This window comes from Odontomachus brunneus, unplaced genomic scaffold, assembly GCF_010583005.1.
Source record: "Odontomachus brunneus isolate Ranch 3 - 2012 unplaced genomic scaffold, Obru_v1 Obru_scaffold_107, whole genome shotgun sequence".
Classification (NCBI taxonomy): Eukaryota; Metazoa; Arthropoda; class Insecta; order Hymenoptera; family Formicidae; genus Odontomachus; species Odontomachus brunneus.
Window position 1 is genome coordinate 737,220 of NW_022639557.1, and position 25,553 is coordinate 762,772.

At 48.8% G+C, this 25,553-nt stretch overlaps 1 protein-coding gene across 4 annotated transcripts in view; it reads right to left on the bottom strand.

Annotated features, from left to right (window-relative positions):
* Positions 1-25,553, bottom strand: part of LOC116849138 — a 36,399-nt gene that overhangs the window by 5,593 nt on the left and 5,253 nt on the right. For all 4 annotated transcript variants that reach the window (XM_032826008.1, XM_032826010.1, XM_032826009.1 and 1 more), the window contains exons 2-3: positions 20,211-20,426; positions 18,533-18,610 (exon numbers count right to left, since the gene is read on the bottom strand). In XM_032826008.1, the coding sequence (XP_032681899.1) occupies positions 18,533-18,610; positions 20,211-20,315 (183 nt within the window). In that variant the 5' untranslated portion in view covers positions 20,316-20,426. The remainder of the gene's footprint in view (positions 1-18,532; positions 18,611-20,210; positions 20,427-25,553) is intronic.

Consider the following 25,553-nt stretch of genomic DNA (forward strand, 5'->3'; position numbering starts at 1 on the left):
CGTGAACAATTATTTTGCAGAGAAAAACGCCGAGTACTATTTCGACGGGTTACAGAGATGGGAGCATCGCTGGGAGAAGTGTGTAGATTTACAAGGAGACTATGTTGAAAAATAAAAAACAATTTTCAGAAAAAATGACTTGTATCTTTGTTAGGTCGGAAACTTTTCAGACCACCCTCGTATCAAACATCCTTGTCTCAGTGCGATTAAGGAAAAGTGCTGAAGTAGACAACAAACACCAAATGTCGATAACGATAGAAGCGATCGTCACTAACACGATATCTTTTTCATATTTCTTGTATATATACTCTCTTAAAGTGAATCAGTGAATAGTCACTAATATCAGTTATAAATATAGCACTGAGCAGTTTCAGTACTTATAGCTGCAAATCAGTGTATATTTACTGCTTTCAATGATGTTTCACTGATTCACTTTAAGAGAATAGATCTCATATAAATAGCCTAGATTTTGTTAATGCTGGCAATAGCAATTAGCCCGTTATTGCCAACGTGGAGTCATTTTGACTCCTCTAATTTTCATTTGTAACCTGCGCTTCTGACCACGCCTCACGCAAATCTACGCGATCTGCAGGAACGGACGCGATTTCGTCTCGTCCTTCCTCGGGCTTCCTCCTCGTGAGAGAAATCGCGCGAACGACACACGCTCGTCGCGCGCTCAACTGTGTCTCAGAGAGGTTGGCGATTTACGTACCGATCGATTAGTATGTCGCAGACGTATGTGCTCCCGGTCGACTCGCGCTTGTAATTGATCCGGGCACGGCGCGCCACTGCCATATCGGGTCCTGAAATCGGCCCGGGACTGGGAAAACTGGCGACGTTCTTCAAGCGCCGCGGATGACTTCGTCTTTCGCGGGACGGCGATTGCATCGCAGAAGCCAGCTAAGCTGGCGCGTTGCTCACTCGGTCAGTCAGTACGAACGAGAGTCGGACAATCCCGAAGGGGGACAACGGGATTCGCGGGGTTACGTAATATCGTCGTGAGTGCGTGCGTGTGAGCGCGCGCGCTCGGCTCTTCAAGTTTTTGCACAGTTCCTTGTCCCCGCGGTCGTTGGACGCAGCACGTATCGGTACGCATACGGACAGACACCGTCGGTCAGAGATCAGCGTGCGCGCGACGACGTCCACGGCAATAACGGCGACGACAACGACAACAACAACAACAACAACGGCGAAACAACCGGTCGCCGTTCGCGGCGGCTGGAACGCGCGCCATTTAGGGGCGCGTGCGACAAATCCGTCGTGAGACGCTGGGATTATCTCAAATCAGGCGGCACGCCCGGAATCCCGGATCGATTTGTAACGCCATAAAGGCGACGCGGTGAAATCGTCGTCGTCCGTGATCGTGAAAAGAAGCGGAGAGCGCCTGGTTAAGACAGCTGTCGAAAACTCGCCGTCGTCGAATTCAAATCGCTCGGTCCGAGCGACTCGAATCTCTCTGCAGATCGTGTAATAACGTGGTGCCGAAATTACACGATAATTACGATTATTACGAGCGCGAGACCGGAAGAGAGTCCGCTTGATGGCGGTTTAAACGGAGAGAGAGTGATTCGCGCGGTGGGAATATCTGGCCCGAGCGCGCCGTTCTCTCGGCGCGATGATGAACGTCATCGTGGCGCGCGCGACGTTCGATAACTCGATCGATCGCGCGACGATAATTTCCCCCGGGGGAGAGATGGTCCCGCGCGCGCGTGAGGAGATTCTCAATCGGGAAGCTCCTGTCGTCCCAAATGCGGAGAGCGCGATCGGCACCGAGCGCCGCGGTCAGCTTTACTTGCGGCACTTGATGCCTTAGGAATTTGATCCCCCACTATTCGACGATTACTTTGAGATTCAAATTATCGTGCATTTACACACGTACCACTACCATATTGAAGCTTATCTATTATTCATTAGTAGCGACTCGCATAAGCTATTTCTTTCCAAACGTATCACATATTTTCGTTTGCTGAAATAAGTTAGCCGATAAAATTAACAACCGGATATTTCCGATCGAAATACGGATGAATTTAAGAAGTATCGGTTCATAATTTTTTGATCGGTTTATCTGGTGAAGTGCCATTATGATCGGAATTTAATCGGAAATATCCGTTTGTTAATATTTTTATCGAATCTTTTCTTTCAATGCACCTAAAGGGATTCTTTTAACTTCAAGATGAAATAAATGCATTTATCTATATATACAGAGAGAGAATATTACAGTTTTTTCTTTTATAAAAATTATTTTTAAAGTTTTACTATGTTTCTAGTAATACAGAAATAGACCGTTAGTTAGTGAGGTCTATCTTGCTAACGCCTGTTTCTACTAGGAACATAGTAAATTATTTAATAGCCCGTCTTATAGTCCCTGAAATATAATTAGCACATATGAACTGAAAGGACAGTTGATTACTACAGAATGTCGATCTATTGCTTGGTCACAAAATTTTATATATAATTTTCACCATAAAATTCTCTCCGTCACGTATCTGTTCCGCGCGGTCCACAAAACCCACCGAATTTTATCGCGTCGTTTTATCGGTTTCACGTTAGTTGACGATTTCGCGAATGAGCAACACGTGCTGCGGCCGTTATCCGTCGACATCGCAGATTTCGTGTGACGAGCTAAATAAGACGGCAAATAAAATTGCGACTTTGGCTCTGGCGACGCAACGCGGCGCGACGTCTTGCGAGCCGATGAGTTATCACCGCGCATCGATTGAGGAAACTTTTGCCCGAGGCTATGATAATTATTGCCGGACTGTTCGCGATCCGCTGAGAAACTTATCCGTCTCCGTGTACACACAGAGTGCTTCACAGCGTCCGCGCTGGGACCATCGCTCTGACAGAAATTTATTGTTAATTTTCTCGAGCACATACTTATTATTCTTGTCATGTAAAACATCACTAAGCTGATTTCCCTAAACAAACATACGATCCCACGCTACACAGTACACAAAAACATAATCGACACCGAGCACGGTGCAATAGTCACGCTACTTCCTAAAGGGAGACGATTATTACCCGCGAAACGTGAACGACCCGCGGGGATAAAAGACGAAAATTACTTTTGGAAGGAGGAGAAGAAGAAGAAGAAGGCGAGGAAGATGCAGCAGCAGAAGGAGGAGCGGAGGCTACGGCATTACCGGATTTCTCGTAAACGTTTTACGAGAAAGTCCGCGGCACATCTCGCATGGGATTCGGCGTGCAGCATCCGTCGTGCATGAATCCGAGGTCACGGCATGAACGCGTGACACGGGGAGGAGGGGGGGGGTGGGGTTGTTAGGTGCGTTGTTATATACCCGTGTGTATATGTGCGTTTATATGCGCTCATGCATGTGGGAGTGGAGGAGAGGATGCGCGAAGAAAGATAGAGAAAGATAGATAGAGAGAGAGAAAGAGAGAGAAAGAGCGAAAGACCAAGTCGAGACAGTCGACACGGCCACACCGCGACTCCAATAGCATCGCTGGCATAGCTGGACAGGCCATTTCACATTCCCACGTCCTTAATATAGATTGTTGATAGGCGCGAGCGAACGAGCGAGACGGGACGAGCGGGAATATACATAATGGTACCGGCGGCGGCGGCGGCAGAGGTGGAGGCGGCCGAGGGAGAAGGACAGGCGTATGTTCGCAGGGTCACGGTGCGCGGAGCGCGGCGCGAAGAGGCAGATACGGGAAGAAATGGACCGAGAGAAGCTTAGAGATGCGCGAGTGCGACGAGGACGGGGAGTCGCGTTACGCCGCCGCGGGTGTGACGGAGAAAGGCGCACACGGTGATGCTCGTGGCACAGGTGCCTCGGATGCTGTGTGCCGACGGAGAAGCGGGACGTGGAGGACGCCGACGTGAACGAGAAAGAGAGAGAGGGAGAGGGGAGAGAGAGAGAGAGATATATATATATATATATATATAGAGAGAGAGAGAGAGAGAGAGAATGAAAGAAAGAGAGAACGGAGGAGAAAAGTTCACGAAGCCGTGGCAGACCGGCGACACGGCTGCCAGCTTCGGCGGTGGTCGCGTCGTTGCGCGATTGTGCCGCGGAATCGACTGCGGAAGTGTCCCGGACGCGTCTCCTCCTTCATCTTAACTTTAGAAAGGTAGCGTGAGTAATTTTTACTCATACTGAAAGCCTTAAGCTCTTCTTCTGGTATTTGTTTCACCACCAAAACACTGAAATAGATATCACTGCCTTTTTAACATTACTGAATGAGTAAGAATTACTTATCCTTACCCCTTAATCGCATCGCAAATTATCAGTATCTTCCTCAAGAGTTGACTCTGATAATAACTCGTTCATTTTAAAATCTATTAAAGCGCTTGTCTTAAGTTGTAATCATTGTTCTTTCTTTTGTTCAACTTTTAAGATTTCTATGTATAATCTTGAGGGAGTTCTTGAGAAAATAAATGAGAATGTAAACACCGAGACGTGCGGGAAGCGCAGGGTGTTACTGCCAGGGTTAAGACTTTCAATATGATCAATGACCAATATTTCAACAATAGTTTAAACTTGGGAACTCTGTTCAAAGACACCTTCTTACATCAGAATTGAAATTTGAGTCCAAGCTTCAACTATTATTGACAAATCGGCCCTGAAGGTTACCCACTCGCTACCCTTCTGGGGTCAACAAACGCCACGAGCATCGCCGAATCTCAACGAGCCCTTTTTGCCTCAAATTTCAGGGATTACTCGAGAAGGGACCGCGGTCAATCGCCAACACGAGAGGCGACTCGTTAACATCTCGAGCGAGCGAGCGACATTAGCACATGAATGCGCGTATCGGCGAGTGACCCTGATCCGTTGGCGCGATGCCCACCGCCGTCGCGGACCGGGACGCATAAAACTGCGATCGCGCGTCATCGCGACCTCCTCATCCTCCTCATCCTCCCCCCGCCTCTCGCCTCCTGCGCGGCCGGTAATCCTTCGCCCGCGTTTCCTCGCTCGCTACTACGGCTGGCTTTCCCAGATGAGGATGACGCGGCGCCGTGGGACCCGGCGATCTGGATTTCGCGTCCTGGTACTACGTGGCACTCTGCGCGATGCGCACGGTCGCGCTAATAATAATCGATTACACAGTCCCGGCGTTTCCGTCGTGACGCGGCGTAACACCCGCTAATGATTTTTTCCTCTTTCCCGGGCAGAATTATCCCGCAATTTGCATCTCCATGGATTCTGAACAGAGAGCTTATGCGGCTCGAGGAAAGAATGGACAGTCGCTCGTGTATTCCGCGTAAAAAACGTATCTGGATCCGTCTGGCTATTTTTAGCCGCGCGCCGCAAGAGGCAGATCCGCCTTCATTACGCCGGTAGGTAATTGTGCATTCGCGCGATTACGTAGGCGCGTCGAGATGGACGAACAGACGCGTGAGTCGCGATCCGCTTCATTACTCGGAATCGGCGGAATCCATCCGATGACTTCGAGATAAGTCCAATTTGTCCGTATCCGCTAATGAAATGCACCTGCGAGGCACAGCGCGACGTAACGAACTTTAAACACGTCGCAGACAGACGTTTGTTTTACCTCTGCAGAGATGACGTTACACACACACGCATATCTACACGGTGCATTCGAGTAACCACGTTTTGTCGTTTAAAACTCGATACCGCAATTTATCTCGAAGAGACGATGTCATTACTCTTCGTTATTGACAAGTTATTTGTTAAATACTATGCTTGGGTCTGCGCAAATCTGAGAGTTCCATCGTACAACGATAAATTCTCGCGTATTTGCTACGAGCAGGATTGTGATTCGCATTAATTATTATTATTCGAAACTCATCGCAAGTGAAGATACTCAGATCCATATTAAAGTCTGTACTTGAGCCTACGTGAGCTATTGAGTTGAATATGAGCTTTTTAGCTGTTTTATAAATGATGTCGTGCAAATTATACGATTTAAATGAAAACAAAACTCAAGTCTAACTCTAAATTCAGATTTGAATATTTCATACATGGAACAAGTTTCAAGTGACGACTATTAATACGGGCTTTAAACGTATACATATCTATCTCTCTTTCTCTCTCTATGAATGTCATTATTATTTCGCCTCGCATTGTATATGTGCCATCGCGATTTGACGGAATTTGCGTGATACTTATATGAATTTAGTTGCAGATTGCTGAGCCGCGAAAAGCACGCGGGCGGCAAACGGCCGCGAATTTTTGGCACGGTCCCAGGGAATCCAGCGAAACGAGATCGTGGAAACCGAGACGAAGACCAATGGATGGAGACAGGCTGACGTCATTCGATGGCACGGACCTTGGAGCCTCGTGCACTCCGCATACTTATTCAGAACGGGTGAGCACTCTCGTTTTCGTTTCGAGCGATTTCTAATCGAAGCCGAGACGCAGCGCTCGGTCGTTGATGAACCGCTGATGATGATGATAATAATGATGATGATTTGACGAGACGCTAATATTTCCGCGAATCGAAATCAACGATGCAAATGCGCGCAGCGACAATTCCGTCTTCAGCATTCGCGAGGCAGTCCGCGTATCCTCATATTGTCGATCGATCGAGAGAAACGCTCGCGCAAAATCACTTGCAAGGCCTTTTTAACCTAACCTGGCAATGACAACGTGAAAAATTGCTTCTTGCTAGTTAGCAACGTCCAAGCCTCCGCGCTTTGTGCGCTTTTTGCCGTCCCTCTCGTTTGAAGCGAAACATATCGCTTGTCGCGCAGCAAATGGACGAGAGAGTGAAATAATGCGGAAATCGATTTAGGACTCGGTCACCTTTGCCCGACATATTTCTCGGGCTTATGAGGCCCGCGGGATAATAGCGTTTCAGTTACAATGGCGAGAAACGATCGCCGGCCGATCAAATCGCGGGCGCGTTTCGCAATCGCGATCACCTTTGAAGTTGCACTTCGGACACGTCGCCGTTCGCGCGGGGCAGTTCAGTTTATCACGTGTGACACAAAACGCTTCCACGTCCTACGGTATCGCGCCGATTGAATTGCAGATAGCTACGCAAGCGACAGTTCCTAACTACAGAAACAATGGGCGACGGTTATTGTATGCTGATTTTCTCGCGCGATTTTGAAAGTCCGTTTCTCCGAGGAGCGAGGCAGGCGTCGCAATAAAATTTAATAAACCGGTACCTGGGGCACACACCGGGAGTACCCGCCGCGAGCACTCTTGGACGGTGCCGCTTTTCACCGCTGACGCGCACGGCACCGTGATACATCAACGTGCGCCTGACATGATAATTACGACATTCGACGCGCCGCAAAATTTCAGACTGCCCGCATGAACAATGTATCGCCCCCTTTCCCCGTGGAATTCGGCTTTCCTCGTCGGGTAAACCGCGAGAAAAAGAGAGAGAGAGAGAGAGAGAGAGAGAGAGAGAGAAAGAGAGAGAGAGCGAGGTCTGGATTGCAAATTAGTTCCAGGGAATGACTCGCGAGAAAATCGAAAATTCAGAGACGAGTAAGAAACGCGAGAACGAGGTTGCTTTGGATGCGAGCCGTGACGTCACCGCTCGATTTCGGCCAAACGAGTAATGAATTTCACTAAAGTGAGAAAAAAAGAGAGTCTTTAACCCTTTTGCTATCAACAGGATGTTTGCCCACCACTAATAATAACCTTACTTAATCGAGTAAACAGCTTCTTTGGAATTCAGAAAACATCAGCTATTACCTTACTTATTATCGTTGGACAAAAGTATTATCCTAAAAACTTCGCAGGACATTAGTGTCCCTATTCCTTCGGCGTCAAACATAAAACTTAATTTTTTTTTGCTAACACTACATTATACTAATGCACTTAATGAAGCAAATGTAAAAAAATTGCACCTTCAAAGCACAAAATTGCTAGCGAGATAGTTAAGAATCACTCGCGATTATCTCTTGCGAAATTAAATTCGTACTGTGAGGAAGTAATAATGTTTCACAGAGTGTCAAACGCGCGTGACCAGTTATCCTCGATTCATCGCGGCAAATCAGACTTCCACGTCAAATCGGCCCTTCATTCTAATTAACATTATTAATACCCATTCCCCAATTAATGGTGCACATTTTTAATACCTTTTAAACAATAAATAATAAATAATAATTTTATGAAATAATAACTGAACTTTGTCAGATTGTTTAGCGCGGTAGTCGGGCAGAATCCCAGCAAGAGGCGAGAGAGCAGCGTTTCCCGGTCGCGTGAAAAAGTCACTCGCGGTACGATGTTGATCACCGTGGAGAATCGTCTCCGCGCCGCGGCAGGTCGTTCGCTCTATTCAGGCTTTATGGTCACCGTGGACGGAGCGGCTACGTCGTATGTTAGACATTTTTACGGCGCGCCGATATGGTCGTGGGGATTTGTCCTCGGCGGCTATTTGCTTACATTAGAATCCGTCTCGATTCAAGGGAGGAGGAAGCGCGGCTTGAGAACGCGAGCTGATACACGAGGACGACCCGTGCGCGCGTTCGCCTTCGAGAGAAACGGGACGACGTCGGGGATGTGTGCGCGGCTACTCGATCGGATCTGCTTCCTCGGCGAACGAGAAGACGTGGAGCAGGAGTTCTCTCGGTGGACGAACGCGCCGGAGAAGAGAGGAGCTCCGCGAAGGAGCGACTGAAGGAGAAGTCTGCGAAACGAATCGTCGCGGATTCGAGAATTATTTCTTCGTCGCGCCATCGTGGTCGCCAAGGTGATGCCACCCTGGATTATGTTCGACGAAGCACGCTACCATATGGTGCAGGATAAAGTGCCGATGTGTCCTCGAAGAGTTTGTTACAGCTCGTTGAAACTGGGATATCAAGTTCCAAGAGCGTTCAATCCTTTCGTTCGCAATTCTTAATATCCGCGAAAAGTTATACTGAGAAAAAAAAGTCACTGAAATTACGCGGAGAGAATATTCGTGTCTCTTTTCATCTTGCTTTTCAAGTTTCAGTTATATTTCTAGGTAAATAAAGGAACAGATAGTCAGCAAGAGTTTATCTTGTTAAGTATATAGTCCATTTCAGTTTCTAAAATAGAAATAGCACTTATGAAATGAAATGAAAGGATAAACTGAATTACTGTAAATTGATTTTTTGGCTACAAAATCCTATAATAATTTGTACTCTAAAAGTCTTCCCGTGTGCAGTGAATTTTTTTAATCCAACTATGTATTTTTTCCATTCCAGGAAAACAATATAGTACACTGAAAAAAAAAACTTGAAAATGTCCTTGTGTGAGATAAAAGTTCATTTCGCAGAAATAAAGTTTATTCGTGCAGAAAAAATAAACTTTCTATCCCACAAATAAATTTTCTAATATTTTTTCTCAGTATAGCAATATGCATGTGAAATTATTATCGCCAATACAACACATGCAATTACAGTTGCAGCTATTAAACTATCTTTTTCTCAGTGTACTTCTTCCCGCTTTTTTTCTTCACTTTTTTGCTCGTTGGGAATCAGCTGCAACGACCAGCTGACGAATTCTTCTCTGAGCAGCGCGCGACGCGAATTCATGAAGGTTGCGCCAATCGACCTCTCGCCTTGCGTAACGCGATCATACCGAAAAGATCGACCGCGTTCGCGGACGTGAGGTCGGCGTCGCGCGGTGGACGTCGATTGCGCAGGATGACGATGAAGACCACGAAGACCACGGCGACCGCGACGATGACTGTGGCGGTGACGACGACGACGACGAGCCGGACCCACGGAGCCGCGCGTCCGCTGAATGCTAAATATCCCTCGTCAAGGGCGCGCCGTCTGTGGTAAGAGCGCGATGCGATCGCATGAGCGTGAATTGGGCCACATGAGCGAGAACGGCCGGCCGCTCGTGCGCGACCACGCTATTTAACTCGCGCGATCGTATCGACCCTTTGCGCGATGCCGATGCCAGTATGCTTTAACGTTCGCCGCGGCGTTACCGTTTGAATGTTAAACGTTTCAATAGCAGCTCGGATCCCCCAGTGCGCCCCGTGTCTTATTTAGATAGATACGCAACTTGCAGATCTATCGGCAAGTTCTGCGCGCAAGGACACAAAAGAGATCCAGCAGAGTGCGTATGCGGCACAATTATCGCCAAATAATTCTTACAAGTATATCGAACTCAAATATGTCAAATGAAATTAATTAAAAGAAAATATGTCAAATGGAAAATGTGTTAAATTTGAAATATAAAATATAAATATGTAAAATAATATATAAAATATATAAAATATATAAAATATAAATATATAAAATAAAAAAAAAAATGAGTCGAATAAAATGAGTCGAGCTTAAAAACTGCAGAGTACCTTCTTCTAGGCGTCGCGATCAAAGCGTGACCATTGCGAGCAGGATTTGATTTACAAAGGGGACAACATGTCAGAAACAGCGATCTCAGCGACGACTCGAAGCGCCGGTTGTCGACAAGGTGGCAGCTCTGCGTAACGTCGCCGGATCGACAGATCCTTTCATAGATCGCGATTTATTGGCTCGTAAACCGTGCGTTAAAGTCGCCGTTGCTGTGCGGTTGGCCCACATACGCACGCGGTTCCTCCCTTCCACGGTGCCGGCCGTAAATCGCCGCTTTATACGATCGGCCGGCCGATCGGCGCGCGGTTCGCGGTTTCCTCCCCGAGTCGCGCGTTTCGACGTTCTCGGGCTCGACTTGTCGCGACGCGGTAAGAATAAGTCGCGGCATCGCGGACGGTTGCGATCGCCGGAGACCAAATCGGTCCGGCGATTTTTCTCCCAATCCCGTTTCGGTCGCACGCGGCGAAAGTAACCGCGCGCGACATTATCGATCCGCGATCTAGAATAGACGATTTATAGACCAGGCGGTATTTAAGTCCCCGCGTTCGTTTCGAGACTTCCCGGGCTCTTCGCGCCGATCTGCGATTTTCCGCGTCCGCGCGATTGCGCACGAAGGAGAGCCGACTCGTGTCGGGTTAGAGAGCCTTGAATCAGAGACCGTGAGGTAACGCGTTTCAATTAGAAATCCGCCATGTTTCGTCAACTCCCGCTCATATTCGAATCAAGAATCTCACAAACTTTATATCTCAAGAAGATGAGGGAAAAGTGAATAATATATTCTTTTTATGTAAAATATCAGAATTGAGAAATGAAAAATATAAAGCGTTTAATGTTCTGTTCTACGTAGGATACTCTTCCGCGCCCACGGAGTCCGGTGTTTAGAATCTTTGGTAACATTTTCACGATATAATCTCTTGACAGTGAATCGTTACAGAATAGTGCTGCACATTTATCCATTTTTCCGATTAATTTCAGTAACGTATATACATATACACAAACATTATAATGATACATTATAGCAATATATTGTTATAATCCCAAACAGCACAAGGTGTCCTGGGAACGTCCCAGGGATATCCTGAGAACGTACAAGGATATCAGGATATACTTTACACGTCCTTTGGATATTTGTGCTGTTAGGGATATACTGAAGCAAATTACAATGAGAAAAAGAAATTTAGTATTTGTAAATATAATGATATAGAGAAATGGTTATTTTGAATTATTGTAAAGAAAAACACATTTTTTTATATTAAATTCTACTATAATTTCATAATAACCTGTGAATCAAGTGATAATAATCTTATATGCATGTTACTGTTTTCGTGTCAGAATAGTCCAAAAAGTATGGTTAGGTCCAAAAACAATTATAATTTTAGTTTCGACGAATCATTTCTTTCAATAAGATAGTGAATATTTCAACTTCTCTTTTGACAAAAGCCCATGGCAGGTCTCTAAGTCGGGCTAAGCTCCCTCGAGCACCTCGCGGCCGCTCTTTACGCGGGCCCCCTATCCTCCGGTATCAGTTTCGCCGCGGCGGTATTTAAATGGTCGGCAATTAGGCGACGTAATAGCCGCAGTTAAAGCGGCCCGTCGCGCTTCCATGAAGTCGGCGGGCGAGCCTCGCACTCATACGACGCGCGCTCGAGCTAGCCAGCGGGACGGGCGCGAGGAACTACTTCGCGGATTCTTGCCGTGTGTTAACACGCGCCACCTTATGCCAGGCTTAATGTCACTTTACGAGAGAGCTAATTGTGCCGTGAGAGATATCGCGCGGTGATTGGGTCCATAATCGGGTTTACGGCGCTCTTAATGCGAGCACACACTCCGCGACCGCGTCTCCTCCGTCGTTTTACCATGGTTTTACCCCCTCTCGTCGCTACGCGCTTCTCTCTCTCATTTCTTGTCGCGCCGTACGCGGATCGTTTGTTTCATTCTCTTGCGTGTGATCTTCGCGTGTGAATACCGTGATTACGAAAAATCCTAGAATTTATCCATCGATGCTTCACGTTCACTGTATGCACTCACCGGCCGGACGCGACTATCGCGTACAGTATTATCCTGTCTCGCGGCTCTTGCGAAGCCGCGAGTGCTTTTGCGCGAGCCGCCTGCGATTCACGAGGATTGCGAGCGAGGATTGCGACAAAAGGAGAGAACGCCGTTCTCTCCGGACACGGTGACACGGACGAGAGACGCGGACCTACCTGGTGGCGGTGTCTAAAGGGCGTTGCGCCGATATATATCGCGATTCACGAGCGCGGCTGACACACTCGGAGAGTCAGCACGAGAAAGGGAAAATCCAAACTGGTCGCTTAATCTGTCGTTCGTGACGAGACTACGACAAGCCGCGGCCGAGAAATCGCCGGCGCTCGAGGAAATCGAACGGCCGGGACAATCTTTGCCGCGCTGTTCCTCGAGAGTGTTGTCTCCTTCGCCGGACTCTCTGTCGCATTTTCGTTCCGTTCGTACGCACATGTTCGTCTTGTCATCGTCGTCGTCGAAGTCGCCAATGTGCTCCTGGATTTTCCTTAAGCGCATATTCAATCCCCCTCTGTCGTCCGTCCACGTTTCAATCGCGTGTGCGACTACTAACTGTACGACAGCTAACTGCACGACATTTCCTCACCAGTCGTTAAAGTCTCCAAGAGTCGACTTCTCAACAGTAGTTTAAATTCCGATTTGAATTTAGGTTTAGGTTCTGTTCAAACGCATCAAACAAATTGCTAGAGCGGACCTTAAACTTGTATCTAAATATAAGCCATTTTGGAAAAGTTGGCTCTAAATATATTTCCGATTTTCCGATTGTATCGTCTCAAAGTTCACCGTTTCTTGTCAGATCGGCGCAAAAAATGTACTTTTCGGTTAAATTTCCACAGAAAGTTTGGATATCAAAGGAAAAATAGAAAATTCTCACGTTAAATGCCTAAAAAATCGAGTCGATGTTGTTCATTTCATTGACAGAATTCATTAATTTTTCGAAATTCAATAATCCCGTCTTTTAATTTATTTGAACAAGTACGCCTTTGCCACCAGCCTAAACCATTTTATTGCATCAAATAATGATCTCACTAACTCGGCGAGAGACATAAAACGCCTAAAACAAATGTCGATCGTCCAACATTCGCACGGGCATTCGCGATCTGCGCGTTGCAATCGGCGATCTACCGCTCGGGGGACGATTTCTATGCATCGTGCGTGCAGCGTTCGCTCTCCGAAGCGTTTCATCCTCTTCCGTCGCTAGCCGGAAGTCGCTGTTACCACCTAAGTGTCTTTTCGAGTCCTTGCTCGACGGAAGCTCGGTGGATTCCCGGCGCAAAGATGTCGCGAAGAAAAAGGCTCGCGCGCGCGCGGTGACTTCGACGCGTGGAAAGTAGTGCTCTCGCGCGCTATTTCGGTCGGGAACGGGCCTTTGTGCCGGGCTGTCCTCGATCGGTCGTCGACGACGTTTCAACTTCGGCTGGGACCTCATTGTCGAACGATGAATAACCGACTCGCGCAAGTACCCTGAATCACGCGCCTCTTCTTCTCCGGCGAAGAGCGCCGGAGATGGGGAGAGCGAGGGGTGAGAGGGAGGGAGGGCCGGGCGCCGAAGAATTTTCGCGATGTCGGTCGCGCATTATGCGCGCGGACCGTTGAGGCCCCGAAAAACAATGGCATTTGCATCATAAGCGAACGCGACGCGTTTCTGTTCGCTTGACCCGAATCTCCGTCTTCGCCGCGCTCGCCACCGTCCCTTCCCTCTCGCCCCCTCCCCCCGCTTCTCCTAACGAGCGAGCAAGAATCTGCAAATTAGTGCACCGGATTCTTTAACGGAGCCAAACCGAACAAGAGCGAGAGAAATAAGAGAGATAGAATGAGAGAGAGAGGGGGGGGGGACAGGGCGGGGGGCGAGAGACGAGAGACCCAGGTCGGGTCGTTCGTGTTTAATATTCATACGCGACGCGCCACGATTTTGGCTCTCTACCTCCTGCCTTTACGCTTGGCCTTCAAGCGACCCGGCTCTCGTTTATTTCAACGCCGTCGTCCAGGGCGACGGACGTCGGAATTCGGACGCCACCCGAAAATAACACGTGGTCCGCGCAAAACAGGGACGCACCGGCGCACCTAAGCGGCAGATCGCCGGGTCGATCTTGCCGAGCACGGCGAGTCCCGACGCGATCATCACATTTTCGTTTCTCGGCTTTACGTATCATCCGGATGAGGATCGTCCTCGCTTAGAACGGCAGAGAAGAAGCCGTTGACATTTAAACTCGTGCCGACTGTCGCGTTCCGATTATGGTATCGGCTGATTTCGTGGAGCTACGTTGGTGTTCCTTGCCGAGAGAGAGAGAGAGAGAGAGAGAGAGGGGGGAGGGCGGGGGAGAGATATTTCAGTTTCTCTTTGTTCTTTCCGACGTCAGGGAGATTCGTGATATTATGACTGCGATGATCGATCCATCCCTGCCCGCGCTCGAGAGAGAGATACGAATTTCTGATCGTTCGTTTTTTTTTGAAGATATTTTTGGAGAACGCGCTCAAGATATCGAAAACGAAACGGACACCATCGGGACGGAGCTGCAGCGTGAAACAGGAGACACGCACGCACAGGAAAACAAGAGTCAGCTGTTGCAGCAAGAATCTGCGCGTGTGCTGGTATTTTAAATCTTGTTTTAACATATGGATATCGAATAGCGTGACTGTCAGTAGGCAACATATTTAGTTATGGAACTGAGGAAATAACAAACAACAGCGGAAGTTGGTTCAACCGAATCTCTGATGAAAAATAGACGAACCAGACAATGCCAGTTAATCAGAAATCTTGTTAAACTAATCAGAATTCCTGTAAATTCAGCTGCCGTTCGTTCGATTCGTTTGTATCTCCCCAAAAAATTGGTCAACCCAACCAAACCTCTCGTTTTTCTTCGCGCGTCAAATATACTTTCAGCAAGCCATGATTAACTGCGGCAGTGAAATCTCTTTTCTCCATGCGGCCGTCGTTATCGTCGCGCGTGAAGGAGGCGCGAAGGGGGGGGAAAAGGGAGCGGCGAAGTTCACCTCCCTACCTCCCTTCCCCTCCCCCTGCGATGTTACGCGGAGAATTCAAGACAGTCGTTAGTATGCTAATGAGTGTCCCTCGGTTCCTCCGTCCGTGGCCGCCTCTCGCGCGGCCGCTAAATTATTTCAAATATTTCCAAATGTCCGTCGGGGGAGGAGGTGGACTCGAGTCGGAGCTTAGAGATCGCGTCGGGCTGGGTGTGCTTGCCCCCGGTGTGCGCGTACACACCGTCCGTGTTCGTGCGTGTGTGCGTGAAAAATCGGTCGTCCGGCCGAGCACCTTTAATCCTCGCCGCTATACTTTCGTGACCCCCTCCCCCGCCGCTCCCGCCCGCTCGATATCAGGGGCCCGATGGCGCCGTTATATATCTCGCGATAACATCGAAACTCCGTGAGAGCGGCGGCCGTACGGCCGCTGCTCTCCGGCTGCTATATAGTTATACAACCGGTGACGTACGCGATACCGCGGCGATATTAATTTCCCGGACGGTATCGCATTTCGTACGATCATATCGGGCCATCCGCGCTCATTAATTAAACGCGCGCAGGGCGCGGGACACCGATTAATTTCACTTATCCGCGATTGATAATAACTATATCGCGGATCGACGGACGCTGAGAGAGAGAGAGAGAGAGAGAGAGAGAGAGAGAGAGAGGAAGAATAAAAAAAAGAAAGCAAATGCCTCACCGGCAGGGGCGTGACCGCGCTGAACGAAAGGAAGATAGAATCGTTGCGCGTAAGAGCAGCGAAGTCCGTCGCCCGAAGGTCCTCGATCGATCCCGTATAATAAAAAGCCTCCTCGCAGAGTGCGCGGTATAAATCGCGATCGATCGCGGGGATACCGTTATTTGAAGATGCCGCGAGCGCGATACCCGATAGATTTTTGACAAATCCAATTAAGAGACGCGCCTATCCCCTGGCCACATGGGGTACCCGAATCCCAGCGTGCGCCCGCGATATTCTGCTTCTCCCTCTCTCTCTCTCTTTTTCTCTTTTTTTCTATCTCTTTCTCCTGCCGGTTCATTCTGTTTCACGGGAACCTAATTGACCTAAAAGGCGTTATCTGCTACTCCGTCTACGAGGAAACCAAGCGCGCGCGCCGCAAGGGCACCAGAACTATTGCCCGTTGTTGCCTTAATGAGGTCCAATTACTATCGGATGGGTCACTTAGTATGCGGTACCGATATTCCACGGTGTAGCGCGCATTAGTGGGACGAGAGGACGAGAGCAAGGGTCAACACCCCGCGAAGACCCTAAGCGCGGCCTAACGAGACCCGATCGTCCGCTCTAGCGTGGTCGTCGTCGTCGTCGTCGTCGTTGTTTGTCGGTACGGTGAGCGCGCGCTCGCACATGTGCACGCGCACACGCACGCATTCCGGCGCACGTGCGCGCACAACCCGGAATCCACCTGCTGAATATTACTCGCTACTATGGCGATCCTTGCGATCAACACGCGGAAGCGAGTCGCGATCGAAACAAGATCCCTCTCCCTCGCCATCGTGCTTTCCCGCGCGTACTCCGCATTTGTCTCGAGATACCGATGTGTCTATTCTTTCGGGATAAGCATCTTCCTTCAGAGAATATAGTTTCGCGCGCGCGCGCAAGAAATAGAGAGAGAGACAGAGAGAGAGAAAGAAGCACAATAAAATGTAATTGATATATTCATAAAGGAAACAAATGCATGTTTTTCCTCTAATTAAAATTAATGGCTGCAGTTCTGGAAAAAGATGCACCCTTCGAAATTATTCTCACGAAATTCTCATGGAATAATCTGAAATACTTACGAGTGAACGTGTTTAAAAGGTTTCTTGGCGCAATCAGAAATCAGCCGAGATAATTGAAGTAACGGTTGTACCTACAATAGTGATGTAAACTGGATTAGATTAGATTTTTGCGGGGTGTAAGAGACGAAACCTCCCGTCATACGTTACTGCTGTTAATATCGGTAATTGCTTTTGATCTGTGAAATATACAACTGAAACTTGATTGATTTTTTTCATACAGATTTTTTTTGTGTCTTTCTAATATTCACATACGTAGTGCGTGAACTTTTGGAAATGACTACATTTATTATTTTAACTATTTTAACATTTAAATATGTACATTCGGGAGTATTTCGCCGAATTTCACAAGAATCGGCAAAGTGGACCTTCTGGAAACTACAGCCAACAATTAATTAAATGAAGAGTGCCCAATTTCTCTTTCTATCAACGATGTACCTTCGATGATCTGTTCGCGGACGCGATGGAGATAGCGACGCGCAATATTCGAAGGCGCGCCTTATCACCTTATCGACACGCGATTATTTTCGGAAGCGACCGCCGCGTGATTCGTCGTCGCCGAGGTGCGGAGAGCATCGCAGAAACGAGGACGATCCGGGATAATCGATTGGTCGTGCTCCGGGTCTCTCGTCCACTTACGGATTCGAGCCGGGCAGGAGATTTTTTTCTCGATTGCCTGTTTCGCGCGGGCGCGCTCGCCTTTTCCACGTGTCGTACTTTCTCACCTCTTTCGCTGACCGTGACGACGGCGACGGCGACGACGACGGCGGGGCAGCCCCACCACGTGTACCTTTTCGTCTTCGCCATCCGTCATGGCTTATTAAGTTCCCTCTTCTTTAAACTAGAGTGCGAGACGCCGTATGCAGCGCGCGCGCATACACGCCGATTCATCGCGGCCGGCGCGTCGCGACTTTTACGACACCGCGAGAATTCCTCGCAGCGGGCTAATATCGGGTAGGAAACTACTTCCGTCCGTTTCTTGCCCCACAGAGGCCTGCCTTCCCGTGGAAGACAACGCGTCAATAAATCACTGTCTCTCTTTCGCTTTGCCGCGTCGAAAATTGCGCCTGCGAGAGGTTTCATGGCGAGTCGATGTTCCGTTTCTTTCGCGCCGATTTTGCGCTCGATCGTGCCGCCGTCCCGCGGTAATTTCACGATGGAGAAGCTCACAATCGGATTACTCGAAGACGCGACGGAACCGCCACGCTCGGCCTCGTAATTACTTGACATCGTTGCTCTTCAAGAGCGTGCAGAATTTGCATCGCGGGACGTTACGTAACGCGCGCGGCTCCACGGCGACGTACGAGCTATAACACGAGCGTGTTATTCATGTGCGTGCGAATTCACGACCAACGTCACGTCGCAAAGTCCACGATCACGAAATCCAGTCCAGACGGCTGGATCGATGTGTTTCGCGGTCCAATTGTCCTCCCTTCCCTCGACAGGGAGAAACTCTCCTCTCCTATCTCGAGCGAAACTGCACTCGCGATTTCTTACCTTGCAACCCTCGCACGTGAACGCCCCGAAGTGGTAGCCCGCCGCCGGCTCACCGCAGACCTTGCACTGTTGGTTCATCTGCAATTATAGAAATTACACAAGTTATTCGAAGGATAAGAGATACGTCAGTCAGTCGGTCCGGCTCATCCTTGGAAGAGTCAAGCGACTGGTGGGGAGGCGAACCGGTTTCCTATGTTCGCTTCGATTTTTATTCCTCCCACGATATCTTACGGATGTTTGAACAGGATTTGGAGTACGAGAAAAATAGCTAGGAACATGGCGGAACTTCGATTACGCGGCGCTAATGACGTCGACGACGAGGAAGAGGAGGAGGAACAGGGAGAGCAGGAGGAGGATGAGGAGGAGGACGACGACGACGGAGCGTTCAAGGAATCTCTCTCGCACGCCCCCGATTGCTTTTTTCTCTTTCTCCCGCACCTGAATACTTTCCAAGTTACACGAAGAATCCGGCGTAACGTTCCCGTAAAGCATCGCGATGATGTATCGTAGCGGAGCTTTCGTGTTGTATGCATATATCCTTTCGCTCGGGCTCGGCGTTTCGGCGGGTCGAGGGGGCGATTAGATCTTCGGCCACGGGCCGTCCCGAAATAGATATCCGGGGAATCATTAGGTTCCCTTCTTTCCGAATCTATGTTTCCCCACCCTCTCTTTAATGCTCGAATCGGAACCCGTTTTAACCTGGCGGCGTGTCATAAATCAGCGCTATCTATCCGGCGAACGGTGCCATCTGCCCCGGGCAGCTCGGTGTCGCCGGGACGAGGAACCCATTTTTTTCGAGTAAACTGGAATAAAATTAGACCACTGATGGTCCCCGATAAGGAACTTACGGCCGGCGTTCCTCGTGGCGCGAGTGTGTTTCGATCATCCAGAACGCGGGGTATAAAAATCTTCGATCCGAAATTGATACGGGGGGAGGGAGGGGGCAGAGGGGGAGGGGAACCAGTTTCTCCAGGGAGAGTTTATGAATCGTCGCTTTATGGGACGTGTATCTCGCGCGATTGGAAACTTGGCCGCGCGGTCTCGTCGTGATTTCAACAAAACGATCGGGATGGCTCAAGATCCCGATGCATCTCTTTCTTTCAGATAACGAGTGTAAAAAGGCGGGTTTATAGGGACTTGACAGAGAGACAGAAAGAGAGAGAAAGGAAGAACGAACGAGCCGGAGGCTTCAGCCGAAGCAGTTTTACGCGAAAGTTGCCAACACTCAGCTCGTATCTCTCGCAAATGACGCTACATTGCGACAAGCCGCGCGTCCAGTGATACGCGAAGAGCGCGCGCAAAAAAATTAACTGCACTCGTCCGCGGGTTGGTGCGAGGTCGGAGTGGGACCATCTGCGGATTCGTTGATTTAAAAATACAGCGGCGCGCCGGCCGCGCGAGACGAGCTTCCCCGAAAGGACGCTTTTTTACGCGGGGGGGAGGGAGGTACTTTAACGAGAATTCAGAGTGACGGTAATTAGAGCTCGAATGTACGCGACGCGACCGCGTTCGTCGTCTAGTCGTGCTCTCTTTGTAATTGCGCCGCTCGGGGAAACGAGGAGGACGGAGACGAGAGGCGAAGAGGATGGGGGAGAGGAAGAGCCAGGCCCGCAGGTTCGTTAAGGTTTTCGAGTTTTTTTGCGACGCGGTCACTTGAAGAGTACTCTGGCCAACTCACCACTCCTACACGCACAGGCTCCTCCGACGAAGTGGAAGGCCGGTTGTTGTTACCGTCCTGCTCCTGCGGTAATCGCGCGTCGCGATTATTTTCCTCGATCGCCATCCAACGGGTCAGACGCTGATTCTTGTGCGTGCACTCTTAGGATTAGTCCAGATAGCAGATGGAGCGGACTCAGGCCGAACTGTCAATTCCTCTCGCGGCTGTAATATACACCTGAAACACGCAGAAGACACGGATATTGTCACGGAGTCAGCTCGACACGAACGTTCCACTGAGAAGTGCCAAGTCGTTCTGACCAGAGAGACTCGGTTAAGTGTATCGAAGAAGCCTATGATGACGCAGCTCCCATTAGTCAACGGGTTCATAATCGTAAACGGTCGCATTCAATTTTATCTTAATTTAATATTAATGTAGCATTTTCGACGTTAGGAAACGAAGAAGAGAAAAGGATAATAGAGTCATAATTGAATGACAATATAATGATAATATAATGTTAATTTAATACTTCACGAAAAAAGATTGAAATCAAAATTTGGTTAAAATGGGATCAACCAAATATTTGTGGATATATAAATGGTATATAAATTACACAAGAAAAAAAATTTCACTGCTGCTATTTTGCTTTACTCTCTCAGTAATAAATTGACTTAGTCACTAAGTAAGACAAAATGGAGGCGATTAAATCTTTTGATTGAAATTATCAAATATTTGGTTAAACCCACTTTAACGAAATGTTGATTTCGATAACCAGATCCTTCTTTGAGTGCGATTCGACGTCATTGCGAGCAAACTGAGGTGGGCAAACAATTCTTTCGAAACTCGCACCGCATTCCTCTCTTCCTAAAATTTATGTAAACGTGCCTTTTTCCAAGACGTCTCTCCCAAAGAGATCTCCTCGCTCGAAATATTCCACGTTCAAACGGATCACGAGCACCGACCGCTCCTACCTCTATATTCCTAACACACAAACATACACAGCATAGCCGAGAGAGTCCGAGAATCGGTCGCTCTAAGTGAGTCTAACAGTTCGGACACAGGAGAGACCTAATACAAAGACAAATAGAGCACGGGTATATATAACGGATCGCCACCGTATCGCGCGTGCTCTCGAGCAGCGACGAACGAATGAACGAACGAACGAACGAACGAACGCAGGAATGGCGAGATGTGTATCGCGATACGAAGAAAACAATAAGCGCGAAAGGTCGAGACGCGAGGCAAAGGTCGAGGCGCGAGAGCGTCGGAGGTGGAGCAATGGTGCGGCCGGCAAAAATCCCGTCGCCCTAATAACCGAGGGGAACGGAACGCCTCGAGGAGCGGCATACACGCCGTGATTTGCAATAAATCACAGAGCGCATAAGTCATGCCTGCCTGCCTGCCTGCCTGCCTGCCTGCCTGCCTGCCTGCCTGCCTGCCTGCCTGCCTGCTTGCCTGCCTGCCTGCCTGCCTGCGCGACGTCGCTCTGTATCCGCGCACTCCGTGAGCACAGTTGTAACCGGTAAACGGTACCATTTACGTGGCTTCGGGCCTATTGATTTCGCGACAAGATCGCTACGCGACTACTATCCGACGGTGGTCCACGGAGGTTAATGCTGCTGCCAAGGTTGACTCGTGTCGCGCACGGAAACAGGTCGTACACGACGTCACCTCGTTGCCTTCGATTCCGGGGAGGCCGCGCGAATTCCGCACGATCGCGATGCAACACTACCGTGTAGTACACGAAGAAGGTCGTCTCGACCGACGTGGGACACAGTTTCCGCGGAGACGATACACGCGGGGACCTCTCCCGATCTCGTCGCCCGGTGTCGTTGACTTCGCGACGAGGCGTACAACCACGCGCGTAATGGAGCGCGCGCGCGCGCGCGGTGAAGCAGGTGAGGCGCGAGAGAAGAAGAGTCAACGAAAAAGGGGCCCACGAGGCAGCCACTGTAAACACACGGCGCCTCGTGCCCCAGTTTCCATGAACGGAGTCAATATTTGCCCGGCACCGGGGCGTTAATGAAGTCGATCGCGCGGTACCTGCTCCAGATATCGGCTTACCGGGTCACGAGGGTCACGACACGTCGGCGACGACGTGGATGGCGAGTTCGAGTGCGACCATGAGGGTTGCGCGCGCCCGAGTCTGCGACCTCCGGGGAACGCTCCGCGTCGTGTCGTCGCGTTAACTCTTCCCGTGTGCATGCTCACACGCGTCTACGCGCCCGTATACCTGCGGCATGTACGGGGGCACCTCGCAGTTTACGCGCCATTAAACACGAGTCCCGTGTGACGTTTATCCCTTTATGAGGCTTTTTTCGCCGCGCCTGCAGCGCTTCCTTTGTCGTCGTCGCCCCTCTCGCGCTACCGTCTCGCAACCCTTTCTCGGGCCCGCGGCGACTTCGCGCGCCGCTCGATCGTTGTCCGCGGTAATCTTCCCCGGTAATCGACGGCGGAATTCCTGCTCCTTATGCGCGACAAGCTCGACATTGGCCGGCATCGACGGGGGATATATTCAGGCGCTTTCGTCGGGAGGAACGAACGTGCGATGTAGCGCCTTGATGTTTCGATTTATGAGCGATTCTTACTATTTTATTCTTCCTACTGAAACGTGTAAAGATAGTCGCGCTAAGTTAGGCTTCATTGGATAAAGAATCACGCTGTATAAGATAGACTATAGAAATTAAGCGGAATGCGGAAGTCTTATCTGCTTCAACTTGATGACTCGATTGGACTTAGCTGCTTGATCTAACTCTTTGACTGTTCGACATGCTTTACTGTTCGATTGACTGTTTCAATGAGACTTTCCGCACCACTTAGGACCAGACTTTAATTATTTAGATGGCGCGACATTATAAGCGTAAAATTATGTGCAGAGTTCCATCTCAAACGCGGAAAAAGAGATTCCATCGCGGCAGCTAATCGTGGTGTGTGGAAAATGCATTTGTTGCTGCAACTGAAATTTACTGAATAAGAATTTCGGTTGGATCCATCAAATTGAAGTTAAAGTTATCTAGTTGAAGTTATCAGAATTCTGTTCAAGTTAACAAGATTTCTGGAGAACTAGAACTCGCAATTGTTTCAACTTGAGCAGTTGTAAGTTCTGGTTAACCAGAAATCTTGTTTGGCTATCAGAATCTTGACTTGAACACATAATTCTGAAAACTTCAAAAGATATTTGATTGATCCAACCAAACTCTTTTCTTCGTATAAGTAAAATTTTTGCTGCTGTCGTTACTATTTTAGCTTCAGAACTAAATAGATACCCTACTGGCAGCTATACTTTTAGGTATCCGCGTGTTACAATGAGATTTAGTTATCACACACACACACACACACACACACAGATTCTTGCTACCGCAGCTTTTCTCGTCCGTAAATGCAATTGGAGCACAGCGAGACGCGAAATTAGTAAGAGCGCTTTCGAAATGCGCCAAGCGCAGAGATCGGCGCGAGTTGGAATAAAAAGCGAATTGCGTAACGTTCTTTCGACAGACAAATAGTTTTCTTGAACCTCGAGCTAGAGTTCATATCACTTCGAAGTTCTCGCATCGCAATAGAGTCATGAGATGACGGTCATAACAGACGGTAAAAAGCGCGTATGATTTATATGGGTCATATGACGCACACGCAAGACACACGCAGGCGAAACGGTAGGAAAAAGAAAAGGAGCGCAGAGGCGTTCTCGATCGTTCGCGACAACAGTTGTCGGGGGAGAGGAGGAGGTCGGAGAGGAATCATTGTTCGAGGAGGTGATGGAGTGAAGTATATGGAACTAATGACGAGAGTGGGCCGCTACCGTTCGGAGAAGGTGGACGATTTCTCGGACTCATTTCTCGAGTGTTTACCTCTCGGAGCGCGAAGATCCTTCGCGCGTGTAATGGTGCTAATTTCGAACGCGCTCGCTACGAATAACCGCGCTGTCGGCGAAGACAGCGGCGGAAGGGATCGCCCGTTACGAGGAATCTAGTTTTACGTGGTGATTTGCGCAACGCGCGCACATTACCGGGGTGTAATCACTTTTCCGCGGCCGTTCGCAGGCGCGTCCCCGCGTCGTTATAATTCTCCGCGGCAACGAGAGTACACATTAGAAACCGCGGCTTTGCGCGATATAATTAATCGGCGGTGTATTAATTCGCATATTTATTGCCGCGTTAAGAATGAGCACTTGATTACTGTCCGGGGCTCGGCGTGATGTACGGCCGGCGATTTTTCTCGGTACGTTAATGAGTTAATGAATCTCTACACGAAAGAACGGGCCGATATATCACCCGGGATACGCGGCGGCGTACTCGTCGAGGTACACGAAAGTTCCTCGCGCCCAAGTCTCCTCCTCCCCTTGGCCGAGTTTCGATATTATCGGTGTTTAATTATGCGCTGAGGAATTATACGCGCGAATAAATGTATACACCGTCGTGTATAATCGACCATTACCGGATTACATAAAATAAACAGGATCTTGTGCGCGCGCGTGCGAGCGTCCAGACGGAAAAGAGTGCGAAGTGCCGACTTCGCGCGGGAGGAGATTTCGACGCGCCATCGCCAGGGAAACTGGTTGTGTCGCAATAACATCCTCTTCCGTTTATGGGCGATGATAGAAGAGGAAGAAATTTTCGAAAGTACGTACGCGAGAATTCCGCGTGAATAGCGACGTAATAGAATTTCAAATACTCTTTCGCAAAAGTGCGATCTTCACGTGATATCGTCGTACTTCGCAGCGAAGGAGCAGATAAGCACGCGAGATCGTCGAACTAAAAATCCCGGAAAAGCTTGGAGGAACGATGCGAGATGCGCGCGTTTCACGCAATTTGTATTGGCGTCGATGCGTTTTTAACGATCCGTTTGATGGATGGTAACTGCTCATTCACGGGCGCGTCGGTCGAATCCTTGAAAAATGATCCTGCGCATCGGCCTGCACACATCCCAGCGGGAGTATATAGACGTAGTGATGCACTGATATATACAGGGTGTGTCGAAGTAAGATCAACGTATGCTAACAAAGGTTCAGGTATTTGCAGGCGACGCTGGAATGATGGTTAATGCAATACGGGGAAACGATCGTTGTCAAGTTAGAGACGAATGCGTCGTTCGTTGCTAATTAAATTTCGGGAATGCAAACCTGGAGTGTATTTTTTGTCTGGAGATGGAATCGTTGCATCTCGACAAGATTCTATTTAAAATTAAGTTTCAAAGAGTACTAATGTCTGCATGCTAATAACACTGGTACTCAACTCATTTCTACTGTTTTCAAATACGAATATTTTTTAAACTTTCAACGTGAAGTATATGTATGTACATATATTCTATTTTAAAAGTTAAAATATTTATATTTAAAGACCAAAACACAATAAGAATGTCCAGATT